Source organism: Juglans regia, chromosome 7, assembly GCF_001411555.2.
Source record: "Juglans regia cultivar Chandler chromosome 7, Walnut 2.0, whole genome shotgun sequence".
Lineage (NCBI taxonomy): Eukaryota > Viridiplantae > Streptophyta > Magnoliopsida > Fagales > Juglandaceae > Juglans > Juglans regia.
The window spans coordinates 8,807,731-8,821,484 of record NC_049907.1 but is presented as its reverse complement, the minus strand read 5'-3'; the positions used below and the strand labels follow the sequence as shown (position 1 = coordinate 8,821,484).

At 34.0% G+C, this 13,754-nt stretch overlaps 1 protein-coding gene across 1 annotated transcript; it reads right to left on the bottom strand.

Moving 5' to 3' along the window:
* Window positions 1–25: 25 nt before the first annotated feature.
* LOC109009170 (RING-H2 finger protein ATL67-like) lies at window positions 26–1,170 on the bottom strand. Its single transcript, XM_018989556.2, has one exon. The coding sequence runs from the start codon at window positions 967–969 to the stop codon at window positions 394–396; it is 576 nt and encodes a 191-aa protein (XP_018845101.1). The 5' UTR covers window positions 970–1,170; the 3' UTR covers window positions 26–393.
* Between the last annotated feature and the right edge of the window lie 12,584 nt (window positions 1,171–13,754).

The window sequence follows — 13,754 nt, the reverse complement described above, 5'->3', positions numbered from 1 at the left end:
ATTTACTCGTCATGTAGAAGGATGTGTTTAACAGGTGGAATCTCATACGCCATACTGAAAAGCATTAAACTAAACTGATGCACATGTACAACCCAGTTACCCAAGCATTTAGAAAAAAAAAATGATAAAATTCCAGAATTCCATGTCTGTGAAACACTGACAACCATCTCTTTCTAAGATAAAAAAAGGAGACTTTATGCTCTAATTTCGATCACTGAAACCATGATTAAGTAACACAAAGACCCTAGCAAAAGCCGAAAACCTAAACTATCCAAAATTTACAATTTTCCCAGTCAGCAACCATACAAACAAACAACCCAAACAGCAAAGCCACAAACCACCCACTACCCAAAAAGAAAGATTTAAAGGGAAACAAAAAAACCCACAAATCTATCACCTCCTCCGCCACCGATCCGCGGCGTACTGCGAGAGTGGCACGACCTCCGAGAGCGGCGTGGACAGCGGGGTCGGCAGCGGCGAGTTCCGGCAAACCGGGCACGACCCATTGAGCTTCAACCAGGGGTCGATGCAGTACAAATGGAAGTAATGGCGACACTCGGGCATCATCCTGAGCATTTCCGAATCCTTGTACTCGCACAGGCAGATCGAACACGTCGTACTATTGGTACCCATGTTGCCATCCTTGCAGTAGTACGGGAACTTGGGGTAAGAGTTGATGACGCTCTGGTCGATCCCGACGGCGACGTTCTCATCAAGCGTCTCTCCGTCTTCGTCCTCGGCGACAAAGATTATGCGGGGAAGGATGATACCGTCACTGGGGTTGGCGTTATGACTGTTGTTCCTGCCGTTGTTGATGGGGTTATTGGAAGACCGATGGGAGCGACAGCAAAGGTATGAGGCGAGGAGGAGAGTGGAGAGGAGGACGAGGAAGCCGAGAGCGATAGCGATGGCGTAGCCGAGGCCAATGTTAGTGAGGTAGTTTGTGCTGGTTGTGGTTGGGGTGGACATTGGGAGAGGGATGACGGAGGGGAGGAAGAGGAGGAGAAGGAAGGGATTTAGCCATTTGTTGAGGGAGAGGGGAGGAAATTAGGGTGGTGAGAATTGCCTTTGGGGAGGGAGGGTCGGTGGGTATTCCAGCTGCTGCATTTAATTCTTTTAGGTCTGATGGAAGTGAGAAGAAGAGTATGGTTGAGGAGTTTATGGTCTAGGCTTTGATTTTTGGGCATCCTCTTTGGATGGATCTTTACAATTGTGTTTGGATGTTGAAGTGAATTGAATTGAGATGATAAAATATTATTTTTTAATATTATTATTATTTTAGAATTTAAAAAAATTGAATTGTTTATTATATTTTATATTGAGATTTAAAAAAATTGTAATGATGAGTTGAGATGAGTTGAGATCCAAACGAAACCATGTTTTGATCTTTGCTTTTGTCACGGGGAAATAATTATTTACAATGGAGATTGAAAAATAATAACCATCACTAATCATTGTTTATGGTTTGTTGAGGGCGGCTTAATACAAATTAAGGCATAATGTAAAATTTAAATAAATTATTTATAATTATAATTTATAATATAATATAATAAAATATAAATTATTATATGAAATATTTTTAAACTTTACAATAAAATGAGATTTTATTTAAAATCTTTAAATATGATTTTTCTGATTTTTTATTTATAACAATAACTTAAAATGAAGTCTCAATGTAGATTTTATGTCTCAATTTAGTAAGATCTTAACAAATTTATTTAAAATATAAATAATTCATTGTATTACTTATAAAAAAAATAATTCATTGTGTTAAATATTAAATTTAATATTATAAGGCCTTACACACGTTGAAAACTATAAAAATTATTAAAAATTTTATTTAATTAAATGGTTTTTATTTTTTTTTAAATTTCTATAAAATACATTTTTATTTTTGGTGTCTTAGGCAATAGCTTAAATGGTCTTACCATTGTATGCATTTGTCCACAAATTTCAAATACACAAATCTAGGTATTTAATAAAAAAAAATGAGTCATACTAAAAAAAAAATGTGAAAAACTCATTTTACGCAAGCCTTATATATATCATTATTCTATGCACCAATAATACAAACCAAACCCTAATCAATTTGGTGAGGCAAAAATATTCCTTCTAGCAGTCATAGAATAATCATGTTGTCACGAAATGAAGAGTATCAAATTTAAAGGCTTACAATTATTTTTTATATAATCATGTTTTAAATTAGAGAGATTTTTGTAAAATAATTTATAAAAATAACACGATTTTTCGCAAATATCCTTATTTTAGCATATAGTTGTATAAATATTATAAAATAGAGTTATAGGTATCATTACTAAAATGAGACTTTCTAGATACTGTCATCACCGCCATTCAACATGGTTAAATTACGATAGAACCGTGCTACAGCCCCCGCTCCCTGTCCCGCTCTCAGTCCCGCTCAGTGTAAAATATAGTATTTTTTTATTTTATTTTTTTATACATGTATTTTTTTAACACTATAAAATATTTTTTAAAAAAATAAAAAAATTATAATATCATTAAAAAATATTTACTTAATCATTAAATAAAAAAAATATATTAAAAAAATAAAAAAAATGTAGCGGGACCGGGAGTGATGAGAGTAGCATTATTCATTACGATAATGGGAGAATCGTCCCCACAGTGAAGGATGTTATGTTACATCAAGAAGGATGATTTGTCCATAAGCAAACATTGTGGGGATATATTATGAGAACTTCCCCTCATTTACTCTCCCCTCCCCACCTGTAGGGAACAACCCATATCATGAACTCCTTGAACATTTCACCCTCATTTCAATAAAATATTACAATTTTACTTACGTAATCATATATTTTTTAATGTGTCAACTATTGAAAATAAAGAAAATTTTAAAATTTAAATTAAAAATAAAAACACTAATAAAATAGATTATCATGTAATGTAAAAATACTCATTTCTCTTCATAAAATGTCTAATAGAAAGAGTAGAGTAACTCTTTATAAAATTTAGGATGAGTTAGTCGCTAAGTCGTGTGTGACTTCTCAACACGCCCCTCACGTGTGGGCCGATATTTTCAATACCATCATCGTAGATAGATCGTAAGAGCTTATCATCGATTATAGGTTAACATGTTCTGATATGATATAGAAATACTTATTTCTCTTTATAAAAAACCTAATAGAAGGAGTGAGATAACTCCTTATACAGTTCAAGATGAATTTAGCCATAAGCCGTATAGAATTTGTCAACACTTAGTACATATAATAACAGGTAGTCAGCAGCTATCGTGCTTCATGTTCTCAACAATTACAGACTGATTAGAGAGGGATCAGTCCATTAAATCTTGTAGTGGACAACAAATTTGGGCCTACATATGGGATGATTGAACTAGAAGACAATTCCCACTATTCAATACAAGTAATTGAATTAATCTATTCATATAAATTTTTAATTTTTGAGATAAGTGATAATTTTATATTATATTAAAATAAAAATCTTGAATTTGCATTATGCATATATCTATATATATAAATATTTCAACTTATTAACGAGTCTAGTCCAGACAAATGAGAGAGAGTATTAAGATTTAACATAAATAATAGAATTTACTTCTTTCTATCAGTTTAAATTTGAGCAATGCTACACCCACCGAGAGTGTAGCAAGAGACGGGTCCCGATAAGAGCAAAAAAAAAATTTCATTCATTTTTTTAATACTCTTAAATATATTTTTTTAAAAAATTTATAATATTATTAAAAAAATACTTTGTCAATCACTTAATTAAAAAAAAAAAAAAAAATCTGTTGGGACCCAATCCGGACCCAACTATCGGTGGGAGTGGCATTTTTGTTTAAATTTTTATCTAATATATACACGCCTGTCTGTCGAGGAGAAGAAACACATACTTGGAATTTCCAAGTCAATGTGAACGACTTGACTACTTTGTCACCACTAATTTGAACATCTAGAATCCTCGTACTCCACAAAAACACCACTTCTGAAATTGGAGCACTGATGGAATGCAGGGATAATTTCTGTTTGCTTATCTAATCATTTATTTTGGGTCTAATTTCGCCAAAAGTCCTTTATGGTTCCGTACGTTTAGGGGTGTAATCGGTCCAGTCCGATTTAATTTTGAATAAAATCTAAAATCGAATCGGTATATACCGGTTTTATATTTTTTAAAACCGATTACGCTTCGGTTATCTTTATAAATCGGTATCTTAAGTTTTATCGGTTTCCGATCCAGTCTGATCCAATTTTCTAATTTTTTTAAAATGTAAAAAAAAATATAATAAAGCATTACTTCTTATGATAAAATGTTATTGATAATTTAATATATATATATATATTATGTTTAAAGCATATGATCAATTAAATTTTCATTTTTAGATTAAACTTTTATTTTATAAATTATAATAACATTATTTTATATATAATTATATTAATAACATATAATCAAATAAATTACAAATGCTCATATTTAAGATTAACATTTTATATTATAATTTATTAATTATAATATGAAATTATTTTATATGTGATATATAATTATATATTATATATAAAAATTTAATATATAATTATATATTATATATAAAACTTATATAAACAAATATTTTGTATAATATATAAAATGAATTTATATATATATATATTTTTTCAAACCGGTCTGGTTCGGTCCGGTCCAGATTGATTTTCCAATTTAAATTTACACATCTACGTACGTCCTAGTTGTAGTCAATGGTCCAATGCTTACATTTTCTCTATTTATTTTATTTTATTTTCTTGGCCTGAAGATTTAAATCATTTCATTTAAGTCAAACGTTCACAAGATTCCCCATTTCTTTTTTAAAAGAAAAATATTTGTACTTCTTTTGGTTATGAGTTTGGTTGATCATGATTAATTACATTTCTTTTATTTATTTTATAAACTAATTCGTATTGGATTTGGCAATTTTCAAATATCCAATATAAACTGAATATAAATTAAAGTAAACCAAGCGTGAAAGTAAAGTTACTCTCAATTAATAGAACTAATGTGCAGAATGATCGTTATGAGTATGTTAAAACATGAAGAGAAACTCGAAATGCATAAGCGATGCAGAGAGAAATTTCATTCTCATTGATATGATTTTTAATGATACATAATCTGCTGCTATTTATAGGAGCAAGATGTTTTATATCAAGTTTAAACCTTCTATACAATTACAAGTAATAATTTGCAACTTTTATGGGCAGCATGGTTTAGACAGTGCTTTATATCAAGTTCTTGACACTTCATGTGTGTAGCCATGTTTTTCATAAATCTTTTCAGATCCAAAGCTTTCTTTCTTTTTGTTGATGCTTTCTGCTTCTCGTGTGCTGCCGTTTGCTTTATTTGCTTCTGCTACTACATGTATTTCTTGAGTGTTGCAGCGTACTTCATGTTTGCTTTTGCTGCTGCATGTGTTGCTTTGTGTGTTGCAGCTTTGATGCTCAGTGTCCTCATCTTCTTCTTGCTTGCAATTCTTCTCACTACATTTTATTTTGTGAGACTCCCCATCAAGATGGGCATGGATGTTTAGGATTCTCATCTTGGACAGTAAAAAATGAAAAGTAGAAGCTGATAAAGCCTTAGTGAAAATGTTTGCCAACTGAAATTTTGAAGCTATGTGGATTGGAGTGATGATTCTAGCTAGGACCTTTTCTCGAACAAAGTGGCAGTCTAGTTCTATGCGTTTAGTTCTTTCATGGAAGATAGGATTCCTTGCAATGTGGATGGCTGCTTGGCTATCACAGAATATGAGAGCAGATTGTCCATGATTGATGTTAAATTCTTTTATCAAACCAAGAAGCCACATGATTTCACAACTTGTGGAAGCTAATGCCCTATATTTTGCCTCAGCTGAAGACCTAGAGATAGTTACTTTTTTCTTTGATTTCCAACTTATCAATGAGTCTCCAATGAATACACAAAAACCTGTAACATAACTCATAGTCTTGGGGCAAGCAGCCCAATCAGAGCTACTATATGCCCTTAGGTGTAAGGATGATCTCAATGACAAGAAGATGCCTTGGCCTATGGATCCTTTGAGATATCTGAGAACTCTATAGGCTAATTGCATATGAGTTTGTGAAGGCTTATCCATGAACTGACTCAGAACATTCACGGCATAAGTGATATATGGCCTTATAATTGTTAAATAAATGAGCATTCCAATGAGTCTTCTATAGGTTGTAGGGTCTTGCAGAATTGTATTTGTGGTGTGGCTCAACTTGTGATTTAACTCAATGGGTGTAGAGACTATTTTGGTGCCAAGTAGCCCTACATCTTCCAAATTTTTGAGTGTGTACTTTCTTTGACAGATGTTGATTCCAGAAGATGATCTTGCAACCTTTAGGCCTAGGAAATATTTGAGGGGTCCAAGGTCTTTGATTTTGAATTATCTGTGGAGGTAAGCTTTGAGTGAGTTAACTTCATCTTGAGAATTACTTCCCACTATGATGTCATCCACATACATTAGGAGTGTTGTAAACCCTTTTTGGCTAACTTTGGTGAATAAAGAATAGTCAGATTTAGATTGATAAAATCCGATAAAAGTAAGGGAGTTAGAAAATTTTAAGAACTATTGCCTTGATGCTTGTTTAAGTCCATAAATGGACTTATTCAGTTTGCATACTAATTTCTCCCCCTCAATCTGATCTCTGTGAATGTGGTAACCTGGTTGCATCTCCATATAAATTTTCTCATTAAGGTCCCCATGTAAAAATGCATTATGGATATCCATTTGAGATAAAAATCAGTTGTGAATAGAGGCTAAGGCAAGGAAGACATGAACTGTGGTGAGTTTAGCCACTTGATTGAATGTTTCTTGGAAGTCAAAACCTTCTCTTTGATTATATCCCTTGGCAACAAGTCTAGATTTGTGTCTTTCAAGAGAGCCATCAGATTTGAGCTTTACTTTGTAAACATATTTACAGCCAATGACATTTTTGTTGGGGGGAAGGGCAGTAACAGTCCAAGTGTTATTGTCCTCTAAAGCACTGAGTTCAGCTTGCATGGCATCTTGCCAATGTTTTATTTTCACAGTTTCACTATAGGAGTTAGGTTCAGAGATTAGGGAGAGGGAAACAAAAAAGGATTGGTGAGATTAAAAGAGGTGTTTGTATATGAGGTGATAATCTAGTGGATGAAGTGTGGAGGATTGAGAGGTATAGATTCTGCTATTTGGCAATGGTATTGGTGGAGATAGGCAGGTTGATACCTATCTCTGATGGATCTTCAAAGAGGTATTGATGGAGGTGAAAAGGGAGGTGAAGTAGAAGAAGTAGTAGGCTTAGATGGTTCAAGATGAGGTGGTTCATATTGAAGAGTAGGGTGGACTGGTTCAAGATGAGGTGGTTCAAGATGAGGTAGTTCAGAAGAGGGTGAAACCAGATTTTGAGAAGGTGAAAAATAGTCATTTGGTGGTGGAGGAGGTAAAACCAGATTTTGAGGAAATGAGGAATGAAAGTCTAAAGAGGAATGAGAAGAGGGAGTGGATGAGTGAAATGGAAAGGTAGACTCATGGAAGATCACACTCCTAGAGATGAAGGTGGAATGATTCTCTATGTCGTAGAGCTTGTAGCCTTTGATGTTTGCAGGATATCCTAAGAAAATGCAAGGCCTAGCCTGAGGTTCAAACTTTGTTTTATGGTGCTTAGGAGTGCTAGCATAACTTAGGCAACCAAAAACTTGAAGATGATAATAGGAGGGTGGTGATGAAAAGAGCTTTTCATAGGGTGATTTATTAGAAAGGAGGGGTGTAGGGATCCTATTGATGATGTAGGTTGTTGTCAAGATGGCATCTCCCCAAAAAGTAGTAGGCAGTCCAGCTTGAAAGAGGAGTGCCCTAGCTACATTCAAAGGGTGTTGGTGTTTCCTCTCAATAACACCATTTTGTTGAGGGGTATACACACATGATTTTTGGTGAATGATGCCATTGTTTTTATAAAAATCAGCCATGTCGAATTCAAAGCCATCATCAGTTCTGATTTTCTTGATTTTGCTATTGAATTGAATGTGTATTACCTAGAAGAATAATTGCAGGATAGGTCTTGTGTCTGATTTCAATTTCATTAAGAAAACCTAAATGATTCTTGAATAATCATCCACAATGGTTAAAAAATAATGAAAGTCTTGAATTGATGTTTGAGAATATAGGCCCCATATATCACAATAGATTAAGTCAAAAGGAAATGAACTAGTGGATACACTTGAAAGAAAAGGGAGATATTTCTGCTTGGCCAAATGACAAATTTTACAATGAGGTAGGTCATTGGACTTTACATTAGGAACAAGAGAATGGATTAAACTCATTCTTTGTGAAGATAAATGTCCTAATTTAAAGTGCCATAGATCAAAATCCTGTTGAACAGTTGCTTGGTTGACTCGAGCTTGATTGGGAAGATTTAAAGAAGGTTTAATGTTGCTGTCATGGCAGAAGATAATAGAGGCCGGCATGAACCTTAGCAAGTCCAATCGTCATCCTGGAAAGAGGACCTGAATGAAGCATAGATCTTTTAAGAAAAATAGACATGTATCTGGTTTTTGAGTGAGCTTGCTAACTGAGATGATATTAAAGGTGAATGAAGGTACACATAGGACATCAGTTAGTAACAAAGAACCTGATAGCTTTAACAGTTCCTATGTGTGTGACTTGAGCCCTTGTACCATTTGGAAGTTGTACAAATGCTTGATGCAATGAGGAAATTTATCAAGAAAAGAGGTAGAGCTTACCATGTGAATAGTGGCCCCTGTGTCCATGATCCATAGTGTGACATAAACATCAGAGTGTTTAGAGTGAATGGATGAGTTGTGTTTGCAGGGATTCATATCATTGAAATGAGAGTAATTACTGGGTATGGAAAGAGAGGAGAGACAGTGGTGGTTACCTTCTAGGTTTGAGTAGGATGTGTTTGAGGATTTTGGTTCTAAAATTGCTGGTTTGATAGGAGCAGGAGTAGGCAGTATAGGCTGGTTCTGTCTTGAGTTCAGCTGAGGAAATTGAGCATTGACAAGATCCATAAGATGTTGTGCTTGTGCTTGAGAGAGTTTCAATTGAGAGACACTTGGAGCAAATGCTTCATGGCTTGAGCAGTAATCTGAGCAGCAACTTGATTTGCAGAATAAGTTGCAGCAGAGGTGTTTCCAATTCTTGGTTTGGTGGATTTGAAATTTGGTGGGAATCCCACCAACTTGTAGCATTTCTCCTTTGTATGTCCAACCTTGCCACAATGGTGGCAAACCAGGTCTGATCTGTCCTTTTTCTTTGTAAATTTTTGGTAGGCAAGTAAGACAGAAGGTTCTGAGATGGGCAAAGCTGTATTCCTTACTTGTCTTTGCCTTTCCTCTTGCAAAATTAGTGAAAAAGTTTAATCCAATGAAGGTAAAGGACTTAACAAAATGATTTGTCCCCTCACAGCATCATAGTTGTCATTTAACCCCATTAAAAATTTAAACACATAATCTCCTTGTTGAACTTCACCAACATCTTTCAAGGCATCACATGTACACTTCCCACAAAAGCAACATGGAAGAGGTCTATAGCTATGCAACTCTTCCCAAATATTGTTAAGTTAAGTGAAGTAATAACTTACAGAGAGGTGTCATTGTACAATGCCACTTAGCTTGTGTTGGAGGTGATATATTCGAGCCTCATCAGGTTGTGCAAAACACTTCTTAAGCTTGTCCCATACCTGTTTGGCTGAAGTCATGAAAAATATATTAGATGTAATGTCCTTTGAGACAAAGTTTAGGATCCATGCAAGAAGGATGTTATTGCATCTTAGCCATGAAACATAGGAAGAATTTGATAAATCAGGAGTGGTGATTGTGCCATCTAGGTTACCTAATTTGTTCTTGATGGAAATAGAAAATAGAAATGATCTGCTCCAAGAAATGTAGTTTGAACCAGTTAATGGGGGTGAGACAATGACAGTGTTAGCATTGTCACTGTGATGTAGGAAGAAGAGACTATTTTGATCCTCAAGGGAAGAAGGAGAGGAAGAAGAGGAGGATGTCATGATTTTTGAGATGAAATTTGTTTGCAAGTCAAGGAAACACAGCAGGAGAGATGTCCTACTCTGATACCATGTTAAAACATGAAGAGAAACTCGAAATGCATAAGCAGTGTAGAGAAAAATCTCATTCTCATTGATTTGATTTTTAATGATACATAATCTATTTCTATTTATAGGAGCAAGATGTTTTATATCAAGTTTAAATCTTCTAAACAATTACAAGTAATAATCTGCAATTTTTATGGGCAGCATGATTTAGACAGTGCTTTATATCAAGTTTTTGACACTTCATGTGTGTAGCCATGTTTTTCACAAATTTTTTCAGACCCAAAGCTTTCTTTCTTTTTGCTGCTGCCTTCTGCTTCTTGTGTGCTGCCGTATGCTTTATTTGCTTTTGCTGCTGCATGTGTTGCTTTGTGTGTTGCAGCTTTGATGCTCAGTGTCCTAATGTCCTTCTTGCTTGCAATCCTTCTCATTACATTTTATTTTGTGAGAAGTACCACAAATGGGAATTGAATGAGATAAAGGCAAAATAAAAAGAATCAAGGAAACCCCGGATGACTACTTGTTTTTCTTAACTGGTTTATGCAATAGCACAACTCACTATAAAGAGAAATGATATTTACAGTTTTTGAGTGTGCAGTTCCCACGTATTTTCTTTAAAAAAATAAATAAATCTGAGATCTACATAATTTTGTTTTTTAAGATAGCCTCCACTTTTTTCGAAGGGAGTACGTAGTAAGTGCACTCTCCAAGATTGTATATATAACATTACCCTACCACAATTCTTAAAAACTTTGCAAATGGTGTCGCGAGATAAAACATGCACAAGACTCAAGAAAGAAAGAGACAATCAACCAAAAAGCAATGTTGAAAAAGATGAAGAAAAAGGGGGCGGACGGATAGGAGATCGTGGGATTATGATAGCCGGGGGGCAGATGGATGGAAGGCGGGGCCCTGCCGCCCACCCTTACTCATGATATGGAGTTTTCCACTCCTTCACTTGGTTCCAAACACTTATCATAATCCCGGTCCTCCTTTTTGTCACTCTTTTGCAAATATTGTGGCGTCATGGTCATCCTCTTAAGTTTTCGCTAAATCCCATCCACCTGGGTAGCAACATGATCTTATTTCTAAACTCAAGATAAGTCTTCATCATCCTCTTAAGTTTGAGAGGGATGTTAGAATATTATCATTCTTAAGATAGAATGTATTCATAATATTGTAGCATATGTATGATAATATGACTTATTCTCTACGATATTTAGTTTATTGTGTAAATCAATTAGCAAATTTGATTTATTGTAACTTCTTTCTTTCTCAGGCATCATGCATCTGTAAATAGGGTCTTCCATTGTACAATTTAATGCACAAAAATACAAGTTTTTCTCTCACAATTTCATTTCAACTTGTCATTCTTCAAAATTGACAATTTTTCATAATACTTCAAGTTTTACACCAATTAGATATTTTTAACGTGGCTTCAGCTAGCTTTCAAGAATTTAGAAATGAGTTTGTAAGCCTATTTTATGCCTAACCATAAAATGAAGGATTGATCAATTTGCTCTAAACTAAGGATATTGGTGAGCATAGTAAAGATAATTTTCTCTCTAAAAAACCTCTCTCTCTCTCTCTCTCTCTCTCTCTCTCTCTCTAAAAAAGTGTCAAAACCCATCCTCCTTTCCTTGAGCCCCTCCAAGAAGAGGTTCCCCTTTCTCGTCCCTTCTTCATTCTCCCCATTTCCTTGGTTATAATTTCATTATGTATGGTTTTGTTTTTCTTTCCACTAATTGAAAAAGTGCCGGTTTGTCACTTTCTAACCCTCAAATGAACGCACGTGTCATATCATAACATTTCCAAAAATTAATTTATTAGATGAGCCAAGAACCGCCATCATCTTATCAATGCATGAGGCTTAGACACCTGCACCCATGCATGCTGCACATAAGTTGATCCACAGACTCTCATGAATCCGCGAGTACTCCACTAGCCACACGTGTGGTACCGACAGACTCTTGGACTTGGCTGTGTTTAGGAATTGAATTCAGTCTAATTTTAAACTGAGTCTAACATTTAAACACTCAACTTTTAAATTATTAAACTCATCTTAATTCAAAAGCTTCTTACACGTAAGACCCATAACATTTTTTAACTTAAAACATCTTTATATATGAGACTCACAACTTTTTTTAATTTCGTATAAAAAATATTAAACTCATGTTAATATTCAAACACACTTTAAATTCAGTTTAGATAGGCTCTATATAACTCCATCCACTTCTCAACTCACTACTATTTATAAATAATTCAATTCAACTAAACTAAACTTAACATCCAAACACAACCTTAAAACTCCAAAATGCATCTCATCTCATCCTACCCCATTCCCACCAACGTCGTGTGAGCCTCAAGTCCCAATACAATCATCAGTACTGTTCATTAGGTTCCACCAAAGATCGAGTTTTTTTTTTTGTCTTTCGTTATTCCACTATGTTTTTGCTTACATGGAGGTAGTACTGGAAGTGGAGTTTGATCATGTGATTGCACCCAAACAAATAATTACAAAAATATTTTTCCTAGTTATACTTTCAAGTTTCAACCATTAATCAATCCACTTATTGGATCACACCAGTCTATCTTTTGCAGTCTTCTCCTTAATTAGCTCATGAGCTGAATATGAACCCAAACTTGTGGTTTAATTATTTCCCTTTTCATTTGATTAGTCTCTTTTTGAGCACTGCACTAGTCACTGTAGTGAGCTAGGTTTTTGTATGAGAACAAGTACCTCACACCCTCCTCCTCTTGTATCTCTAATTTAATTCTAAAAAGGTGATATATAAATATATATATATATATATAGTATCGAATCCCTATTTTTATTATTGGTATTTCAGCAATTGCTTATTCCATAGCAAAAGTATCAGTCTAGCAAGTCTGTCTTCCATTAATTTTTTCCACTTGGGAAAATGGGAAAATTAAATATAGTTTTCTTCATCATCCCAAATTATAATTCTTTTGGCAATATTGCTATTTATGAGGAGATAAATCTTTGTTCTCACTTTTGTTATGTCATCATTAATCTTGTACTTATGATATCATCACTTCTCGAAATATATATGTTTTTTTCATTCTTATTTTTTCGTAATGAACGTTTCACTTCTATCTACAGGGTTTGTGAGTTGATCTTCATTCTTTATTTTTCTCAATTATTATGGAAATAAAAGATCCAATAAAGTTTTAAGGTAGGGGCCCAAAGAAGGATAGATCAATGATCATTGGGATCCCAAATAAATTTGGTATAGAGGCAGCCGCCGTTACAAGAAAAATGATATTTTACCATCAGTTATTTTCAATAAAATAATTATTTTTAATTAAAGTAAATCTATTTTTATCGTAAATAATCATTTTTATCATAAGATAATAGTCACAAATACTCATCTTTCTTATAGGCCCTAAATTAGGCTTTCATGTTGCTGCATGCTATATGTTCATATTTCAATGGCATGTATATATAGAGGTTGTTTTCTTTTGCCAGATGATCATGACATGCAAAGATAAGGATATAAAACCAATAATTTTATTTTTTAATTTTTTTTACAAATCAAATTATATCAAATCAGCAGTACTATAAATGATGTATTCTCTGCAACTTGCAAATAAAATTTTTCTTAAAATGATAATTAATTTGATCAGCTATATATATATATGAAGTCAGCAATGATATATATA

Coding starts and splice junctions, on each gene's coding strand:
- LOC109009170 (XM_018989556.2), bottom strand. CDS start 969: ATGTCCACCCCAACCACAACCAGCACAAACTACCTCACTAACATTGGC.